Source organism: Lepidochelys kempii, chromosome 12, assembly GCF_965140285.1.
Source record: "Lepidochelys kempii isolate rLepKem1 chromosome 12, rLepKem1.hap1, whole genome shotgun sequence".
Classification (NCBI taxonomy): Eukaryota; Metazoa; Chordata; order Testudines; family Cheloniidae; genus Lepidochelys; species Lepidochelys kempii.
Window position 1 is genome coordinate 43,868,142 of NC_136391.1, and position 21,223 is coordinate 43,889,364.

The 21,223-nt window shown below is 52.7% G+C and overlaps 1 protein-coding gene across 1 annotated transcript; it reads right to left on the reverse strand.

Moving 5' to 3' along the window:
- Positions 1-602: 602 nt before the first annotated feature.
- Positions 603-11,751, reverse strand: MARVELD3 (MARVEL domain containing 3). The gene is made up of 3 exons (XM_073308389.2): positions 11,666-11,751; positions 9,582-9,709; positions 603-5,583 (listed from the first exon to the last, which is right to left on the reverse strand). The coding sequence occupies exons 1-3, from the start codon at positions 11,749-11,751 to the stop codon at positions 4,973-4,975; spliced, it is 825 nt and encodes a 274-aa protein (XP_073164490.1). The 3' UTR covers positions 603-4,972.
- Between the last annotated feature and the right edge of the window lie 9,472 nt (positions 11,752-21,223).

The following is a 21,223-nucleotide window of genomic DNA, read 5'->3' on the forward strand; positions in this document are numbered from 1 at the left end:
TTTCCCCTCCCACTTACCTAGCGGATGAGTGACAGGTACCAAAAGAGGGCACTACCAAGCAAAACCAGGTATACTTCAGCTGATAATTGGCTTTTATGAATCTTTTTCTTTTACTGCCATATCTCTGGCTCCACCCCCCGCTTTGTGATCTCGTGTGATGCTTTAGAGTAGACTGGTGCCAATTAAATAAGAGAAACACTAGAGGTTAAAAGGAGTACTTGTGGCACCTTACAGACTAACAAATTTATTTGAGCATAAGCTTTCCACTCTATGCATCCGATGAAGTGAGCTGTAGCTCACGAAAGCTTATGCTCAGATAAATTGGTTAGTCTCTAAGGTGCCACAAGTACTCCTTTTCTTTTTGCGAATACAGACTAACACGGCTGCTACTCTGAAACTAGAGGTTAAACATCACTTGTATTCACTGCAGGGTTTTTAAGCAGTCCTGGCCAGTCATGTTGGTTCTGCATGTTTTCCATGTGGTCAGTGCTAATGAAGGGGATGCTATACATAGGGGCTGTTATGAAATGACATTTCATTTTGAAGGTTGTTCATGGTTTCATAGAGCCACTGCCCCATTATAGTCCATAAAAAAGTCAAACTTTTTAAAAGAGTAAAGTTCACCTTTAATTGTTTATAAAGAATACAAGGAAGAGCTCAGCATTTAATATCTTTACTGTAAAGCGTGGAAGCTTTATTGTGAGATCTGACAGCAGAATTTTCATAGCTGTACTCTGTTTTCCAAAGTCTCATATCTTGCTCAATCTACGCTGATTAACTTTGCTGACTACACCAAGACCAGACACATTTTATACAGAAAGGTGCCCCTGCCAACCCCGCAGAGAGTATGAAACAAATAGAGCATAGGAGTGGAGGGGACCCCCTGGCTCACTGAGTGCAGGCCCCTGCTACCGCAGAACCCCCCCCCCTCATATAATCCTATTTGTAAATTTATCAAGTTCTATCTTAAAATCCTTTATGCTCTCACTGCTCCTATTGCAAGGCTTTTCCAGAATCTCCCATCTCTGATGATTGGAAACCTAATTTCCAGCCTAAATTTACTCAGGGACAGAAGAGAGATTTATATCACACATTGGTCTTAAAATGGAAACAAACTTGTCTCTGGCATGGCTTCTCTATCATGGTAATATAAATGCCTGGCTCAAAGGGTTAATACAAGCTCTGCACTGATTAGAAGGAATTCATTTATAGGTCAACTCTCCTAATGGAGTCTTCTGCACAATAAATTCCTAGCAGAACGACTCTGTGCTATAAGAAAAAGTAACTCTTTGTAAAAGGGGGCAGCAGAATGACAGCTGGTGATCTGGCACAGAATGTTATAGTAGTACTCTTGCATCGTATAAACTTATTTTTCTTCAAGTGATGGTCCCCGTTATATATCACTGAGGGGCTTATGCATGCGCACCATGTGTCTGGAGCTAGATAATTTGAAATTGATAATATCTTTCTTCAGCTGAAACTATAGGGAGACTTTACCAAGGGGGAATGTACCTTCCCCCTGGGGTTCAAAACAGGCAAGTACTGTTAACAGTTCTGGAAAAGCACCACAGGACCCTTATTCTGGACAGATGCTGTTTAGAGCTCTGTGCACCACAGTCCCTTGACACCATTAGCTGGAATTCGTAGTGATTCACTGCCTGCAGCACCTATCTGGCTTTTCTAAGGGAATCAAAGGACTGAGCAAGCTTGGGTTAGTGCTGCTTCAGACAGATTTGGTGAGAGTCCAGGTTATACATCAGGCCAATTACTTTATGGGACTCTCATTGGTCTCTAATATTTTATCATCTAGTTCTTCCCTGCATTATATCAAAAAGAGACTAACTTTGGCAGCCTGTGAATGAAAGAATAAAAGTCAGTGAAAAACACACTCTTATCCAGAACATTTTGCTTAGAAATTTTATACCTAGAGAAAGAGTTGGCCTGCAGGTGCCACTGCTAGTGGCTAAGACTGCTTGTTACCCTGGCTCTGCCTCACTATGAGGAGGCCAGCAGTGCCAAGAATACTCAACTGCTTCACTAGCTGCACCACTGAGCTCTGGAAGATCCTGATGAAAGTTCATTTTTCTATCACATTGTGGAGTGAGAACCATGCTAATTTCATAACATGTCTAGGAGTCTCCCAACAGTGGCTGCCTCCCCAGCAGTGCCTGCTAGCTCACAGTCCATTTAATCAATATAGCCCCTCTCCCTTTGCAAAGATCTTTGCCATTACTTTGTAGGGCTGTGTGTAGCTAGATGCCTACCACTGTGCCATAGGCCAAACATGCCAGGAGCCTGCACGTGGCTTCCAGAAGCAGCCACTTCCTAGCGAGAGAACCTGCAGAGGCATGGACCTTCCAACAAGGAAGCCCAGTGCTAGTACTCAGCTCTCCAACAAGAAAGTCAAGCCGCTCTATATAAGAAGAGCTCTGAGGATGGTGAACTGCTGATCCAGCTGCTGGATTTGCACCAGTGCTTGGCCCTTGAAGGGTCAGTAGCAATTATCATTGAAGCCACCATCTGTAAAGCCAGCACTGAATCCATAAAGAACAAAATAGGAAGTGAGCACAAAGAGCCAGAGCATTCAGTAACCCCTGGATTAACTGCACCACACCTGGGAGAAGAGGAGCAACTCAGTGAAATACACAATGCTGTGGGGCATGCCTCCCCTTCACTTCAGCCAGGCCTGACCTGTCCGCCCACCACTCTGGAGTGCCCGACCCTAGTTAGCTGACTCAGTTTGTAGCAGAGGCAGACGGGCCAGAAAGTCTGAGCTTAGCTCAGCTAGCACCTGCGGGGCCAGTGCCGAGTCTTTTCTAGTGCTTGGCCCAGCTCCAGCAGGGCTCTCAATCAGCTGGAGACTGTGAGCTCATGTTATAAACCAAAAAAAAAAAAAAAAAAAGCTTCAAGATACTCCCATCTAGCCATAAACAAAGGCCAGGGGGTGTTATGCCCTCCAGCATGAGAACACATGCTCTACAGAATTTAGGTAAATGCCTGTCCACCCTGAGCTCTGCTCAGACAAGGACATGGCTATTTCTTGTTCCCTTGAGTTGTGTTGGGCCTCTATTACAGGGAGAGAAACAGCACAAACTGCCTTCCACACTGGCGAAACAGTGCAGGGGAAAAGCAGAGACAAGGGGAGGAAAAAAGCAACAGCACTAGCTTACACCAGAAATGGGTCTTCCTGCCCCTCTCACCCAAAGGATGTGGCCGCCTGCCAAGCCAGCTGGCCAACTCTCCACATGTAGCAGAAGGGAAAAAGGGGGTGGGGGGGGATATGTGCCTTTTGCCATCAAATACTGCCAGGCTCCAGCCATTCCCACAAGAGGGCCTGCTCCATCTATCTCCGGGCTGCCAGCCCTTCAGCTGAGCACCATACTCCCCATACCAGGAACCAAAAGCAACACCGCCGACACAGTGCCTCAACATTCCCCTGGGGCTGAAGCAGCCATTGTTAGGGATGCCGATTTTGGGTGGATGTAGTCCTTGAGGTTCTCTCACATGACAATCTTTAATTAAAAATTAATCTTTAATTCCTGGAGACTCCAGGATACTCCTGGAGGATTGGCAACCCTAGCCATTGTCACTCTTGAGGTTCAAATCTGTAGGGAGCCCTGGAGCACCTTCACTTTGGCCATTCAGCTAAGTGGTGAAGGTGGTGGGGATAGTGTCCCACCATAGTGGGATGAGTTATAGAAACTGTATTTAATAGGATGGTCTTCTCTTGTTGCCACTGTGATCCATTACATTCCCAGGCCTTCATCCCATTTCCCCATGGGTTGGTCACAGGCTCAATCCTAGGTGCTAATGAACATGTAAACCCCTTCCCCCGCTGCTGCTCCTGCTCTGCTAGGCTCCACACAGGCATGCAGCGCTCAGCTAATCATTAGGGTCACACTCCAGACAAGCTGTGAAGCTTCTACTGCCTGAGTGACGTCACTTTGCTTTATGGCAGTGGTTCTCAAACTTTTGTACTGGTGACCCCTTTCACACAGCAAGCCTTTGAGTGCGACCCCCTTATAAATTAAAAAACACTTTTTTATATATTAAACACCATTATAAATGCTGGATGCAAAGTGGGGTTTGGGGTGGAGGCTGACAGCTCGTGACCCCCCATGTAATAACCTCAGGACCCTCTGAGGGGTCCCAACCCCCAGTTTAAGAACCCCTGCTTTATGGGAACAATGGTTGGTGTTTGTCCTCACTCACCCTTCCGCTAATGATCGGGTTTGTAGAATCATTTTCTTATACGATCAATTACATTTAAAAAAAATAAGAACCATGGTTTAAAGGTGACACCCTGAAACGTGAGGAAGCACAGGCTCAGAGGAGAGCTAGTGGCAGGGTTTAGTGGCCGAACCTGGGCTCTCTTCCTATGTCATTCTCTCCTGCTCCCTGCACTCCTGTAGCAAGCAGCTGGGAATCAAAGTTGTTCAAACATGCAGCGATGGGAGGAGAGACGACGTCCCGTTGTGATTAAGGTCAAGTGAAAAGCTCAATCTTAGCTAATGAACAAGGTATCTTGCCAAGCGCTGGTAGCTCTACCTTGTATGGGAGGAACGGGACTATGGCCAATGAGAGAGCTGGGACATCTTGCTTGAGCAGATCAGGAGATGGAGGGGTCCCTCTACTCCCAAGATACTGAGCTCAGCACAAGCAGTAAGCTAGTCACTGCTAACAGAGGCAGAGCCAAGGAGCAGATGTGGATTATGGAACTAAGAATGCATCTGTTCCACTCACATTCACAAGATTTAAATGTGAGGGCTGGTTAAGAGAAGCTTGGCTCTAGCTGGAGCTGTTCTCTCATGGTAGGGGTGCTTGTTGTGGCCATGGTCCTGTATTCTGATTGTAGCAGTGCAGATGCAACGTCCTGAGACAGGGAAGAGGGTGCTGCCCCTTCTTGGTGTCCAGGCTGGCAGCCACAGAGAGAGATGAGCTCGTAGGACAGCTTGGCTATGAACAAGCCACCCTAAAACTCATACATTTCCACTGGCTTCTCTCTCAGCTGATGAACTGTTTTGTATCCCCTGACAGCAAGGCCAGCACTGACTAAGAACACCACAATGGCAATGCAGCTAAAGAGCCCAGCTGCTATCTCTGCCCCATGCACACTGCAGCTGAATCCTTGGTAGCCTTTGCTTTGGTAGAGATTCTCTCTCTCTTTGCACACTGGAGAATCGTAGGCATCCAACAGAAGGTGGAAGTAGAAGTACAGAGCAGGCAGGAAGCCAAGTGCAATCAATATGTCCAGGGTGCATTCGAGCAGCAGCCAGGCTGGGAAATGCCATGGCAGCCGCAGCACACCAACCAAAACCAGAAGGCAAGAGAAGGCCATCAGGGCCCCTCCCACAGCCATTGCTGCTCTTGTTGTCGGCAGCTTTAATTGGTAGAACTGGGTGTCAAGTTGCTGGGCTTTTTCCCCCTCTGCCCCATCAAAGCCACTATAAGCCCCTCCATACTGGTAGTAGTAAATGCCCCCCAAGTTGGGAATGCCGGTGTAACCGCCTGTTGAGCTGTAGGACACAGAGCTGCAGATCAGGATCAGCATGGTCAGCAGAACTTCCACCAGCTGGCAGCAAGCTGCAAAGATGAACAATTCAAAGGCCAGTTAGCAGTGGGTCTCTTATTGAGAAGGTCCTGCACCCCCCATAACTATAAGAGGGCTGGCTTCTCTCGCAGCAACACAGAGGCATGAGGGAGGGTTTGCCTGTTGCTGACCATGAAGTAAGTAGTTGAAGCTCCCTTTCACTGAGAGAAAGATGATCACGGGACAACATGCAAGGCCCACCTTTTCCTCACCAGTTTCCTGATGACATTAACCTGTGCATTTTCCCATGACTGCAAAGCCCAACTTTTTCCTTAGGTGTCTGATGACAGGGCAGATATACAGCCATACAGCATAGTGGGGAACTACTCCTCACAGTCCTACTGTTGTTTCAATTGTTGTTGAAATACCTGGAGCTCTGGAGAGGGGCTTGCAATTGTTACAAATCCAAATAAATCAAGCAGCTTGATTAATACGAGAGCTCCTCACCTGCCCTCTGAATGCGGGGGGCAGACCAGAAGGAGAAGCCAAGTTCCAGCCAATCTGCTTTAGGAGGGAGAAGGAGAGACTATTTTGCTTTGATCTTTATATTTTAAGGGCCTTTTTTCTTACGTGCTAAGCACCCACAACTTCAGATAAATCCATGGGTCCTGCAGGCACTCTCATGCTGAGGGGTGTGACACAGCTACCTTGACAGACAGGATCAACAACTCACTAATGCAAACAAGCCAGCAGCCCCAGAGCATGAAATAAGGCAGCTTTTAGCAGGCTCTGAAAATCTAATTTGTTTTTAACTTGCTTTAAACCCCATGAGGCACACAGCCTTACCAAGGGGCATCCCTTATCACCACTGTATGCCATGGACAGGACAAGCCTCACATCTTTGCAAAGCACTCAGCCACTTAGGGGTGCAAATGAAGAATCCATCTGAGGCAGGGCCAGCAGGGAACAGCCTGTATTCCAAAGCTAGGGAAGGGCCAATTTGCTGGCAGGCGGGGAACATGCTATACTCCTAGCCTTCTCTCTCCCCGAACATTCAGAGCCAGCAGTAGCTGCACATGCTACTGGATTCAATTAGCCGCCTTCAGCGTCCATGGTGGTATATGGCAAATTAACTGTGCCAAACATCTCAGCCCCTGTACCCAAAAACTGGCAGTCTATGCACTTGCTCCAGTGGAGGGAAGAGTCTTAGGAGTGAAGGGTGCACAGAAATTTCACCCTCACCCCTACTAAACCAGCATAAAGGAACTTGGTCATACACCCTCTAAACTGTCCAGCCAGAGAAGGCAGCAGAGAGCCCATGTGATGGTTCAGTACTGGGTGCAGACCCTGACTTTACCCCTAAGCATTACATGACACCGGTGGAGGATACGGGAGGCTAGTTGCTGTGCGAGGCTGGATTTGCTGTAAAACAGTATGAAGGAGAAAAGGGGCAGCTTTTTAAAGTAGGAGACTTGACAGCAACTTGACTCTTTCGGAGCAACTAACTCACTCATGCAAAGGCACCAAAACCCTCCCCCATTCCATGCTCCCAGGCAGGTTTCTGGAGGAGTTTTATTGCACTGATACAGGGCAAAGTTCCATCATCCACTGATACAACCCCTTTTATGAGCTTGTAATAACTACCTGACACCCTTTATCTAGCTTCCTCTGTTCTCGCTCAGCATCAACAGCAAATCCCATTCCTGCTGCTCCCTGTAGGTTGATGCCTACCACCAAGTCACCACAGTAAAGAGCCATATGCAGCTGACCAGAGCCCTCACCTCAATAACCCACACTCAGCTCAAGGCATGAGCTAAAGTAATAGTTCACCAGCCACAGGCCCAACCTCCTTGCCCTTCTGCCCTAGCCCCGGGATCAGCACGTGAACAGCTCTCCTGGAATCAAGTGTTGTCTTTGTTTCAGAGGATTTGGGACTATTGGAATGAGGAAGATCCCCAGCTGGCAAGATGCATCCCAGCTATGGACCTTGCTGCAGGCATGGCCATCTCCGGGGCCTAAAGTGCGCTGGGTTCAAATGGGTATGTGTACACACATAGGTTAAAGAGCACTGGGTTGAAGTGGGTCTGTGTACACACACACACACACACACACACACACGGGATGAAGTGGGTCTGTGTACACACACACACACAGAGGTTGAAGTCCACTGAGTTGCAGTAGGTCTGTGTATGCACAGATTCAGAGATTCCAAAGACAGAAGGGACCACTGCAATCAGGATAAAGTGCACCCACCCACACACACAAGTTAAAATGCACTGCGTTACGTATACACACACGGGGAAAGTGTGTTGGGTTACAGTGGTTTGTACACACAAACAAATAGTAAGTGTGCCAGGTTACACCGGGTTTGTACCCCGACACACACACGGTGAGTGCGTTGGGTTACAGTGGGTTTGCGTACACACAAGGTAAGTGTGCCAGGTTACAATGGATTTGCGCACACACACAGGGTAAGTGTGCCAGGTTACAGGGGTTTGTACACACACACAGGGTAAGTATGTTAGGTTAGGTCCTAGCTCCTGAAATCAAATGTCTGAAAAGGAGTAGGGTTGCTGAGGCAAGCAGGTTGCTAGCACCACCTGTGGGGACTCTCCTCTGATTGGCTGTTTTCTCCACTGTCCCACATCCTGAGCTACAGCAGCCAATCAGGGCTCCCCACTGGAGCAGACCTCATTCTCCCAGGTGGATCTGGGGGAACACGACAAACCCAGCTCAAGGTGGCTCCTCTCCCCCTACCCTGCCTGGGAGCAATGGGATGGTTCCTCCAAGTTTGCAGATGACACTAAACTGGGAGGAGAGGTAGATACGCTGGAGGGTAGGGATAGGATACAGAGGACCCTAGACAAATTGGAGGATTGGGCCAAAAGAAATCTGATGAGGTTCAATAAGGATAAGTGCAGAGTCTTGCACTTAGGAAGGACGAATCCCATGCACTGCTATAGATCAGGGACCGAGTGGCTAGGAAGCAGTGTTGCAGAAAAGGATGTAGGGGTTACAGTGGATGAGAAGCTGGATGAGAGTCAACAGTATGCCCTTGTTGCCAAGGCTAATGGCATTTTGGGATGTATAAGTAGGGGCATTGCCAGCAGATAGAGGGATGTGATCATTCCCCTCTATTCGGCATTGGTGAGGCCTCATCTGGAGTACTGTGTCCAGTTTTGGGCCACACACTATAAGAAGGATGTGGAAAAATTGGAAAGAGTCCAGCGAAGGGCAACAAAAATGATTAGGGGACTGGAAACATGACTTATGAGGAGAGGCTGAGGGAACTGGGATTGTTTAGTCTGCAGAAGAGAAGAATGAGGGGGGATTTGATAGCTGCTTTCAACTACCTGAAAGGGGGTTCCAAAGAGGATGGACCTAGACTGTTCTCAGTGAGAGCTGATAACAGAACAAGGAGTAATGGTCTCAAGTTGCAGTGGGGGAGGCGCGCGAGGGGCCATCGCAACTAGATGACCTCCTGAGGTCCCTTCCAACCCTGATATTCCATGATTCTATGATTCCCCTCCTACCCCGTGCTCCCCACAGCACCCAGCCCGGGAAGGGAGAGAAGGGACCAGCTGCAGCCAGCCCCAGGCGAGGGGTGAAGAGCAGAGGCCAGATGGGGGAGAACTGATGAGGAGTGGGGGGGAACAGGGTTCATTTGGGGGCAGAATTAACTGCTGGGCTGGGGAATGGGCTGTCAGGAGTGATGACAGACCAACTCCCCAATACATGTCAGACCACATTAAGCGCTGGTGTTTCCTGGGGCACCACATCACCAGGGCCAGATGCTGACAAACTCTCATCCTGTCCCAGGACGCACGTCCAGCTACCGACCAGGGGCACGGAGGGAACTGGCAGGTGCCTCCATCCAACCTCACCAGGACTAACAGCCAAGAGGCAGCAGGGGCAGAGGCAGCAGACCCCTCCCCTCCCCACACACACTTTAGACAGGACACCTGGCACCCCCAGCCCCCAGACAGGGCCCTGTGCACTATGGGAATTAGTGCAGAGCGTCCGCTGGGTGGCAGAGGCAGGTGAGTCTCACCTCTGGCTGTGCAGAGGTAGCGGCACTGGTAACACTCCAGCAGGCCTGACGGCTCCGCCTGGTAGCACTCCGGCCTCTCGCAGCTGGTTCCACGTTTCGGGGATGGCAACACAGGAGGGTGCTCCTCACTGCAACCAAACACAGACTCAGAGACAGCGGCTGACCTGGCAGGGGGTCAAAGCAGGTGGGGGAGAGTGGGATGGGAGAGGGGCTGGGGCAAAGGGGGCCAGAAGCCATGAATAAGGGGCAGGTCTAAGGAGCACAGGGATGGGGGACAGAGAGGAGAGCCAAGGCTGGGGGTCAGAGGGTGCTGGGAAAGAGGCAAGTTAGGAGGAAGAAGAAGATGGGCTGGGGCAGTGTGGGGAGATGTTGGGGGCGGGGGTGCTGGCAGGAGGTGGCTGGGGGATGGCTGGTAGTAGGACTGAGAGGCTAGGGGCACTGTGGGGGACAGGCCTGAGAGGGGGCTGAGGGCAGGGCTAGTGGGAGAGCTGGATGGAGACAGGTGCAGGGGGTTGGGCAGGTGGAGGGGAAGTGAGGGATGGGTCAGAGAGTAGGGCAGGTGCTGGGGGGAAGTTGGGGCAGGTGAAGGGGTGGGGGGGCAGAGGTTAGGGCAGGTGGGGGGCACTGGGGAGGTGATGAGAGGAAGCTGTGGGGGTGGGGGGGAGGGGCAGGTGGCCAGTGGAGAGGGAGTTCTGGGGGGCACTGGGAGGCAGAGATCATGGGGGGGCAGTGGGGGTGGGGACAGAGGGTGGAGGGGCAGGGGGCCCTGGGATGGGATAGGAGGGGAGGAGAGGGCAGGGAATGGGCGTGGGGGCAGACTGGGGGCAGGAAGCAGGCAGGTGGGGGGGCAGGGGGCCCTGGGATGGGGCAGGAGGGGAGGCGAGGGCTGGGAACGGGGGTGGGGGCAGACTGGGGGCAGGAGGCGGGCAGGTGTGGGGGGCAGGCGGCCACAGGATGGGGCAGGAGGGGAGGCGAGGGCTGGGAACGGGGGTGGGGGCAGGAGGCAGGCAGGTGGGGGGGCAGGGGGCCACAGGATGGGGCAGGAGGGGAGGCGAGGGCTGGGAACGGGGGTGGAGACAGACTGGGGGCAGGTGGGGGGGCAGGAGGGAAGGCGAGGGCTAGGAACGGGGGTGGGGACAGATTGGGGGCAGGAGGCCCTGGGATGGGGCAGGAGGGGAGGCGAGGGCTGGGAACGGGGGTGGGGACAGACTGGGGGCAGGAGGGGGGGCGAGGGCTGGGAACGGGGATGGGGGCAGGTGGGGGGGCAGGAGGGGGGGCGAGGGCTGGGAACGGGGGTGGGGGCAGGAGGCAGGCGGGGGGGCGGGGGCCCTGGGATGGGGCAGGAGGGGAGGCGAGGGCTGGGAACGGGGGTGGGGGCAGGAGGCAGGCGGGGGGGCGGGGGCCCTGGGATGGGGCAGGAGGGGAGGCGAGGGCTGGGAACGGGGGTGGGGGCAGGTGGGGGGGGCAGGAGGGCGGGGCGAGGGCTGGGAACGGGGGTGGGGGCAGGAGGGGGGGCGAGGACTGGGAACGGGGGTGGGGGCAGGGGGGCCCTGGGATGGGGCAGGAGGGGAGGCGAGGGCTGGGAACGGGGGTGGGGGCAGGTGGGGGGGCAGGAGGGGGGGCGAGGGCTGGGAACGGGGGTGGGGACAGGTGGGGGGGCAGGAGGGCGGGGCGAGGGCTGGGAACGGGGGTGGGGGCAGGAGGGGGGGCGAGGACTGGGAACGGGGGTGGGGGCAGGGGGGCCCTGGGATGGGGCAGGAGGGGAGGCGAGGGCTGGGAACGGGGGTGGGGGCAGGTGGGGGGGCAGGAGGGGGGGCGAGGGCTGGGAACGGGGGTGGGGACAGGTGGGGGGGCAGGAGGGGGGCGAGGGCTGGGAACGGGGGTGGGGGCAGGAGGGGGGTCGAGGGCTGGGAACGGGGGTGGGGGCAGGAGGCAGGCGGGGGGGCCCTGGGATGGGGCAGGAGGGGAGGCGAGGGCTGGGAACGGGGGTGGGGGCAGGTGGGGGGGGGCGGGGGCCCTGGGATGGGGCGGGGAAAGGCGGGGGGGGCAGCTGTGGGTCGCGCCGGGCGCCGCCCCGCTCTCACCGGCCGGGCCGGGGGCCCCTGGGGGGGCCGCTCACCGCGCGCGCCCCGCCCGGCTGCCGGCGGCTCCTGCGCTCGCGCTCCGCCATCTCGGGCCGGGCCGGGCCGGGCCGGGGCGGGGCGGGCGCGTGAGGGCGGCGCCCGAGGCAGAGGCGGGCGGCGTTGGCGGGCGCCGGGGCCTGCGGCTGGCAGGGGTTCGAGGCCCGCTGCGGATGACTCGTCGCCAGAGGGGGGGCCAGGCGAGAAACCCGCAGAGCTGGCCCCGGCCCCTCGCGCCCCGGCCGCCCCACACCCCGGCCCCTCGCGCCCCGGCCGCCCCACGCCCCGGCCCCTCGCGCCCCGGCCCCGGCCCCTCGCGCCCCGGCCGCCCCACGCCCAGGGTTCCGGGCGCAGCGGCCTGGAGCTCGGGGCCTGAAACCCGCTCCCCGAGCTCCGGCCTGAGCCACGGCGTCCACTGGACTAGTTTTAATTTCCCTGGTCGAGCCCTGCGAGCCCGAGTCCGCAGACCCGGCCTCCGAGGCGCTCTGCCGCGGGTGGGTTTGTTCTGCTGTTTCCACAAGCCCCTTGGCCCTTCCTGTGGCGACGGGCGGGGCTGGCTTCACGCTGTGGGCCCTGTTGCATGAGTTTAGGTGGGCGGTGTGGGCATCATCCGGTCCCTGTCCAGCATTAAACCGTGTTCAGCAAGGTCTGCGTTGTCGACAGAGCCCTCAGCCGGCTTAGTCCCGTGGCAAACGCAGCATTAAAACCCTTTCTATGGTTGTTGTAATACAGAGAAGAAGGAAAAAAGTTAAAGCATTTGAAATGTAAAGTATTAAGTAAGACTTTCATTTTAACAACATGCCTTGTTCTCTTTCCCTTCAGCTGGAGAATTATTAGAAGGGAAAGCCCTTGTTTGACAGCCTTTTAGAAAGGTGGCATCAAAGATGGCAATAGCTGTCCTTCGGGGGAAAAGATACGCTCGTTGCCATGGGCTGGAGCTGCTGCTGCTGTTAAAATCTGATCCTGTTTCATCTCAGGTGGTGGTTGGGGTTCAGCTGGAGCCAGTCGGGGTGGCAAAGTCATCTGAACCCTCTCTCTGGCCTGTCTGGTCAGGACATTGCTCAGGATGATGAAGTCCCAGAAAACGGTAGGGGTGGCAGCTAAGAAATTGGAGCTCACTCTAGTAGCCTCCATCTGTTCTACCCAATTTTCCCCCCAAAGTCTCTTTCTTTAAGGACCCACAAAGGGAAAGGTCGGTGGAATAGCCCGTCGCCCAGAGGTGAAAGTAAGCCGGTACGCCCCAGAGCGACGCACCGGGACCGGCTTTCCCAGACGGCAATTTAAAGCCCTGGGGTAGTGGCGGCGGGGCTCCTGCGGGGATTTAAAGGGCCCCGGAGCTCCAGATGCCGCCACCGTCCTTGCCCTTTAAATCCCCGCCGGAGCCCTGCTGCCGAAGCTCTAAGGTAGTGGCGGCAGGGCTCGGGAGGGGATTTAAAGGGCTGGGGCGGTAGCGGCTGCCGGAGCCCCAAGCCCTTTAAATCCCCGCCTGAGCCCTGCTGCCCGAGCCCTGGAGTAGTGGTGGCGGGGCTTCGGCGGGGATTTAAAGGGCCCCGGAGCTCCAGCCACCGCTACCGCCCCGGCCCTTTAAATTCGTGCCAGAGCCCTGCTGCCGAAGCCCCGGGGTAGTGGCAGTGGGGCTCCAGGGGGGATTTAAAGGGCCAGGGCGGTAGCGGCGGCTGGAGCCCTGGGGCCCTTTAAATTCCCGATGGAGCCCGGCCGATGGAGCCCAGCCACTACCACAGTGGAGCCCCAGGCCCTTTAAATCGCCCCCAAGTCCCGGGCCTTCCAGCCACCTCTGCAGCTGATAGCTTGGGGGTGATTTAAAGGGCCCCGGTCTCCCAGCCGCCACTACCGCAGCTGGAGCCTCGGGCCCTTTAAATCAGTATTTAAAGGGCCCAGGGATTTAAGGCCCTGCCTCTTCTGGTTGAGGCCACGCCCCCTGCTCAGGACTCTGGCATACCCGTACGTCCTCTAACTTACTTTCACCCCTGCCATCACCTCATTATTTTGCCCACCAATTAGGCCTAATATCTGACACACCAATTTTGGTTCATTAATTTCTGGTTCCACATCTTCTGTTTTTACCAAGCACGATCTTAACACAGTCCTTGAGTTATAACAACAGATCTTTTCAGCACCTTTTCCCATCAGCAGTTGTTGTTACAGGTTATTGTGGCATCTTAGGAACTTTCACATAGGTTTTACAGTCAAGCTAACAATTAATGTAAATTTCTAGGTCCAATTATCACAAGAGTCCATTGCTTCAGTTCCTTTTCTGGGGCTGGCAGTGATTGTCAGGGAGGTGCAGAAAATGCAACCCCATGAGAGATTCATGGAGACAGGGGGGCCATTTCATGCCTTTGGTCTTCTAGAGCAGGAATGGCCAACCTGGGGCTCCGGAGCCACAGGCGGCTCTTCAGAGTTAATACGCGGCTCCTTGTCTAGGCACCGACTCCGGGGATGGAGCTACAGGTGCCAACTTTCCAATGTGCCGGGGGGTGCTCGCTGCTCAGTCCCTGGCTCTGCCACAGGCCCTGCCCCACTCCACCCCTTGCCCTTGCACCCCCGCCCCCCGAGCCTTCTGCACGCCACGAAACAGCTGATGGGGAGGGAAGGGGAGGCGCTGATTGGCGGGGCTGCTGGTGGATGGGAGGCGCTGGGAGCAGGAGGGGAGCTGATGGGGGGCTGCTAATGTATCACTGTGGCTCTTTGGCAATGTACATTGGTAAATTCTGGCTCCTTCTGAGGCTCAGGTTGGCCACCCCTGTTCTAGAGCAAACTGCAGCAGTGTAGACTGTGCTACAGTAAGTAGCCTTGAAAACAGAATAGCTTTCACAGCCCAGGCAGGTCTAAGGGCGCTTTGTAAACACCTCACATCTGCCCACGGTTTGCAGGGCAAAAGACCAGCAAACTCACCAGGCCATAAAAAGAAAAGGAGTACTTGTGGCACCTTAGAGACTAACCAATTTATTTGAGCATAAGCTTTCATGACTCTTAGGGAAATGCTGCCCCACCTGGGATGGAAGGAGAGAAGTGCAGGGACCTTCGTGTTCCAGCTCAGCTGGGATATAGCTGTGGTGAGGTAGGGAGGAAGTGCCAGATGGAGAGGGCATAGGGGAAGCTGTGAGGCTGGGAGGGAGTGCAGGCTGGAGAAGGGCAAGGGGGGCAATGAAGTGGGGAGACAGTGCCAGATGGGGAGGGGGAAGGAGGAGGTGGTCTGAGGGGAGAGAAAGGCGTGCCAACCGGGAAGGGGTGACATTTTAGTTCTTGTTCTTGCTTTGGCATTCTCTCTGATTCTCCTTTTCCACGTTGCTTCTGTTCTTGCTTCTTCACTAGGTGCCTTTTGTCAATGAGGGAGCTCAGCTCAGCTCTGGCCCTGCCCTGCCCTGCCCTTAGGTGAGAGCGCTGACCTGGTGCAGTAATTGGGATAGACACCCTGTGTTGCAAACCAGAGAGGAAGCAATAGAATGAAATGCCCAGTCTCTTCTTTCTGTGGTTGTTCCAGTGCAAGGCAGCCAGGAGCCTTTCGTTTGGACGTTCCATAACGTCATAGCAAGATGTTCCAACTGTCTCTTGTAAATAAATAATCATAGGAACAATGAATGCAATATGACAACCTCCCACCACACACATCACCTCCGTCCCACTGCACCTCTCTCCCTCCCAATCCCCAGCTCCGTTGGTTATTTACTCAGTGTGGAATGTGCAACAGCATGAAACACTAACGTAGTAAATCAAAAACAGAAAACATAATTACCTAATATTTGCTTTGATGTAAAGGCAGAACAAGGAGAGACCTTTCCCTACAAAGGACAGTGACACCGGAGATGTTCCCAATAGCACTTCCTGCTGCTGGGCAGCTTTGGGAGTCTACAAAACACAACAACTCTAATAATGAGCACAACTCATCAATTCATGCCCTCTCAGTCAGTCAGGGCTTTTGATTGTCCTCCACCCCAAGATCCTCTCTCTAACTACAGAGAGGCATCTGTTGGGTGCCATCAGAGTGCCAGTGAGTTGAGCACACTGATTGCCTGGTGACCCTCCAGCTCCTCCAGCACTGGGAGGAAGAGCTGGGGTGGAAAGGGATTGGAATCAAACCCCCTGTTGCACCAGCAAGTGCTTTCAGCTCCTGGGAGAGTCTGGGGTGAGGGCAGGGAGTTAAGTCCCAAAGTGTTGCAGTAGTCTTAGTGCCCATAGCTCACTTGAATCTGCTCCGCTACTCCCAGACCCATACACACGGTGTAGAGTTCAATGGCCACCGAAACAACAGACCTGCATTCCCCTGAGCAGCTTATCTGAGGCCTGCTTGCTGCTGCTGCAGAAACTGGGCAGAAACTCTAAGCAATGGGCTCTCATTTCAATGCAGCAGAAGTTAAGTGTGGTCTCCTTGTCAGTCTGAAGAGACAGACATTCTCTGGAAGGCTTTTTGTGGCCTCCTTTAGAGCTTAGCCTTGGGTTAATATAAACAACAACTATCTTCTCATGGCTGAAATCAGAATGCCTGATTTTTGCCTCTGTCTTCACAAACAAGGTCAGCTCCCAGACTGCTGCGCTGGGCATCACAACATGGGGAATAGATGGCCAGCCCTTTGTGGAGATAGAGGTGGTTAGGGACTATTTAGAAAAGCTGGACGTGCACAAGTCCATGGGACCGGACGAGTTGCATCCGAGAGTGCTAAAGGAATTGGCAGCTGTGATTGCAGAGCCATTGGCCATTATCTTTGAAAACTCATGGCGAACGGGGGAAGTCCCGGATGACTGGAAAAAGGCTAATGTAGTGCCAATCTTTAAAAAAGGGAAGAAGGAGGATCCTGGGAACTACAGGCCAGTCAGCCTCACCTCAGTCCCCGGAAAAATCATGGAGCAGGTCCTCAAAGAATCAATCCTGAGGCACTTACATGAGAGGAAAGTGATCAGGAACAGTCAGCATGGATTCACCAAGGGAAGGTCATGCCTGACTAATCTAATCGCCTTCTATGATGAGATTACTGGTTCTGTGGATGAAGGGAGAGCAGTGGATGTATTGTTTCTTGACTTTAGCAAAGCTTTTGACACGGTCTCCCACAGTATTCTTGTCAGCAAGTTAAAGAAGTAGGGGCTGGATGAATGCACTATAAGGTGGGTAGAAAGTTGGCTAGATTGTCGGGCTCAACGGGTAGTGATCAATGGCTCCATGTCTAGTTGGCAGCTGGTGTCAAGTGGAGTGCCCCAGGGGTCGGTCCTGGGGCCGGTTTTGTTCAATATCTTCATAAATGATCTGGAGGATGGTGTGGATTGCACTCTCAGCAAATTTGCGGATGATACTAAACTGGGAGGTGTGGTAGATACGCTGGAGGGCAGAGATAGGATACAGAGGGACCTAGACAAATTGGAGGATTGGGCCAAAAGAAATCTGATGAGGTTCAATAAGGATAAGTGCAGGGTCCTGCACTTAGGACGGAAGAACCCAACGCACAGCTACAGACTAGGGACCGAATGGCTAGGCAGCAGTTCTGCGGAAAAGGACCTAGGGGTGACAGTGGACGAGAAGCTGGATATGAGTCAGCAGTGTGCCCTTGTTGCCAAGAAGGCCAATGGCATTTTGGGATGTATAAGTAGGGGCATAGCGAGCAGATCGAGGGACATGATCGTCCCCCTCTATTCGACATTGGTGAGGCCTCATCTGGAGTACTGTGTCCAGTTTTGGGCCCCACACTACAAGAAGGATGTGGATAAATTGGAGAGAGTCCAGCGAAGGGCAACAAAAATGATTAGGGGTCTGGAACACATGACTTATGAGGAGAGGCTGAGGGAGCTGGGATTGTTCAGTCTGCAGAAGAGAAGAATGAGGGGGGATTTGATAGCTGCTTTCAACTACCTGAGAGGTGGTTCCAGAGAGGATGGTTCTAGACTATTCTCAGTGGTAGAAGAGGACAGGACAAGGAGTAATGGTCTCAAGTTGCAGTGGGGGAGGTTTAGGTTGGATATTAGGAAAAACTTTTTCACTAGGAGGGTGGTGAAACACTGGAATGCGTTACCTAGGGAGGTGGTAGAATCTCCTTCCTTAGAAGTTTTTAAGGTCAGGCTTGACAAAGCCCTGGCTGGGATGATTTAATTGGGGATTGGTCCTGCTTTGAGCAGGGGGTTGGACTAGATGACATCCTGAGGTCCCTTCCAACCCTGATATTCTATGATTCTATGAATGTGAGAAAGCAGGTACATGGTAAATGGTGAAAACTGTCTGGAGAGACCATGAACATCTCTAGACACCACATCGAGGCCAGGCATGTCAGCAACACGGGGTTAAAACCCTTCCAGGTATATCCAAGTTATAAACAGAGGGACAGGAAAGGCCAAGTGAGACTTAAAAGAAATGTACCATGTTGGCAGCCTTAGCTCTGCACCCAGATTTCCATCTGCACTTCTCTAATCCTTCCGTACCTACTTCATAAAATTTTAGGATGAAGAAGTTTTCCAAGGAAATTTGTACTGCAGTGATAGTAATCTTCCCTCCTCCTCTGTTTCATAACTGTTTAAGAAACCCACAGCCCACATCTGCAGTTTGGATAAGTCATTATTCTTGTACTGCTTGTGAGCTGAGTCTTCCTCGCATTGATTTCACAGGTACATATCTCCACTACCAAGTGTGATGTTGTCACCCTCCTGGTCTTTGTTCTTTTCAGGGAAATGCTAATATTTCATGATCTGGGCCTAGAAGATTTGTGGTTGTATATGCAGACGTGTTGGCTGTGTTCTGATGATACCCTGATTAGCCGTGGCACATGAAATCTTATGAGAAGTGGGAATGGATTGCCTGCATTATGCTGTTTGTTTGTTCATTGTGCTATTTGTACAGTACATCTTTCTGGGGACTATGGTACCGTGTTACACATTATGGCTGTTGCAGAAGGCTGGGTTCAGCACAACTGTTGAGAGAAGTCTGGATCTCAGAGATGTGATAAAGGAAGTAGTATTGACAAGCCTAATCATTCAGCCATCATGAGTCTAGCCCCCAAAATTGAGAATTTCCTTAAAAATCTTGAGATTTTAAAATAATAAATGCTGGGGTCTTTTCATTTGTCTTCTCAAGTTGGAGTCTTTGGTTCACAGTTTCCAACTTTTCTTTAAACATTAGAACGGTCATACTGGGTCTGACCAATGGTCCATCTAGCCCAGTATCCTGTCTTCTAACAGTGGCCAATGCCAGGTGCGTCAGAGGGAATGAAAAGAACAGGCAATCATCAAGTGATTCATCCTCTATCCTCAGTTCCCAGCATCTGGCAGTCAGAAGCTTAGGGAGCCCAGAGCATGGGGTTGAATCCCTGACCATCTTGGCTAATAGCCATTGATGGACCTTATACTCCAGGAACTTCTTTAATTCTTTTTTGAGCCACATATACATTTGGCCTTCACAGCATCCCCGGCAACGAGTTCCACAGATTGACTGTGCATTGTGTGAAGAAGTACTTCCTTCTGTTTGTTTGAAACCTGCTGCTTATTAATTTCATTTGACAACCCCTAGTTCTTGTGTTATGAGAAGGAGTAAATAACATGTCCTTATTCACTTTCTCCCCATCAGTCATGATTTCATAGACCTCTATTGTATCCTCCCCCCTTAGTGATGTCTTGTCCAAGCTAAATAGTCCCAGTCTTTTTAATCTGTGCTATAATAGAAGGTGCTCCACACCCTTCATCATTTACCTCGCCCTTCTCTGGACCTTCCCCCCCCCATTTCAAATATATGGTTTTCCCGCAGAAGTCAAGGTGTGAGTGCTCCAGGACTTGAGAGAGAGGTGCTAGGATCTGTTCTGTGTTATTATCTATCCCTTTCCTAGTGATCCCCACACAGGGCACTGTTTGACTCCCCACACGCACCCAGCAGATGGGCTCAGGGACCCAGCCACAGCCGGGGAAGCCCCATCCTATGTGGAGTCCACGTCCCAGCTTGCCCACCTGCGGGGCTGGGCCCTGCATGGCTGGGGCGAGACCCCGGCTCTGAGCAGCCGAGCCAGGCCAGGCCTCAGGCCGGGCTCCACGCCCGCCAGCAGCACTGGGGTTAGACAGCAGCTGCTGCGGTGGGATCCATGGGCGGGCCTGCAGCCCCCTCCCAGCCCAGCGCCCCCCGCCAGACAGCCCCCCGTGAACAGCTCCCTCCTCCCCACGGGCCAGGGCAAGCAATTTTTTTATTATTTATGAAGGCTTACATTTTATCTCATGTAACCATAGATACCCAGGAGCTGGGACTTGAAGAAAAATACCTAATATCATGTTTCAGAGTAACAGCCATGTTAGTCTGTATTTTACCTAATATCATGCAACTTACGATAAAATGCTAAATGTTGGCAGCACTAAGAAAGCACCAGCAGTGTTTTGGACATGGCCTGGATGGTAGGCATGAGAGAGGGAGACAGCAAAGCTGACTTCCAGACAGGGTGGGGCCCGCTGAGCAGCAGGGAGGATAGGGTTGTAAGCAGACACAGTGGCCTGGTCTACACTACAAGTTTATGTCAGATTTAGCAGCGTTAAATCCAAATTAACCCTGCACCCGTCCACACAACGAAGCCATTTTTTCAACATAAAGGGCTCTTAAAACCGATTTCTGTACTTCTCCCCAATGAGGGGATTAGCACTGAAATCAACATCGCCATTTCAAATTAGGGTTAGTGTGGATGCAACTTGAAGATATTGACCTCCGGGAGCTATCCCACAGTGCACCATTGTGACTGCTCTGGACAACACTCTGAACTCGGATGCACTGGCCGGGTGTACAGGAAAAGCTCCAGAAACTTTTGAATCTCATTTCCTGTTTGGCCAGGCGAGCTCATCAGCACAGGTGACCATGCAGAGCTCATCAGCACAGGTGACCATGCAGTCCCAGAATCGAAAAAGAGCTCCAGCATGGACCGAACTGCAGGTACTGAATCTGATCGCTGTATGGGGAAAGGAATCTATGCTATCAGAACTACATTCCAAAAGATGTATTCAGCGGTCATGCGATTTGTATCAACCTCCCACCCCGCCATAAACGTCTCCCCCTTACTCTCACAGAGATTGTGGAGCACACAGCAAGCAGCAATAACAATGGGAAATTTGGTTTCGCTGAGGTCTGAGCGAGTCAGTAAACTGCGCGAGCGAGTCAGTAAACTGCGCCAGCGACCCTTTAAACGTCCAAATGCACATTCTACCACCATTCTGCACTTGCTCAGCCTATAGTTGAACAGCTCCTTACTACTGTCCAGGGTGCCTGTGTACGGCTTCATGAGCCAGGGCTTTAAGGGGTAGGCTGGGTCCCCAAGGATACATATAGGCATTTCAACATCCCCAACAGTTATTTTCTGGTCTGGGAAGTAAATCCCTTCCTGCAGCTGTTTAAACAGACCAGAGTTCCGGAAGACGTGAGCATCGTGAACCTTTCCCGGCCATCTCACGTTGATGTTGGTGAAACGTCTCTTGTGATCCACCAGTGCTTGCAGCACCGTTGAAAAGTACCACTTTCCGTTTATGTACTAGCTGCCCTGGTGGTCCGGTCCCAAGATAGGG

What these genes read in the sequence shown, in the direction of transcription:
- MARVELD3 (XM_073308389.2), bottom strand. Translation starts at nt 11,751, where the DNA reads ATGGCGGAGCGCGAGCGCAGGAGCCGCCGGCAGCCGGGCGGGGCGCGC. An exon ending in AGGGGCCCCCGGCCCGGCCG is followed by an intron (nt 9,710 to 11,665) that starts GTGAGAGCGGGG and finishes GTTTGGTTGCAG; the next exon opens with TGAGGAGCACCCTCCTGTGT. An exon ending in CTACCTCTGCACAGCCAGAG is followed by an intron (nt 5,584 to 9,581) that starts GTGAGACTCACC and finishes TCATCTTTGCAG; the next exon opens with CTTGCTGCCAGCTGGTGGAA.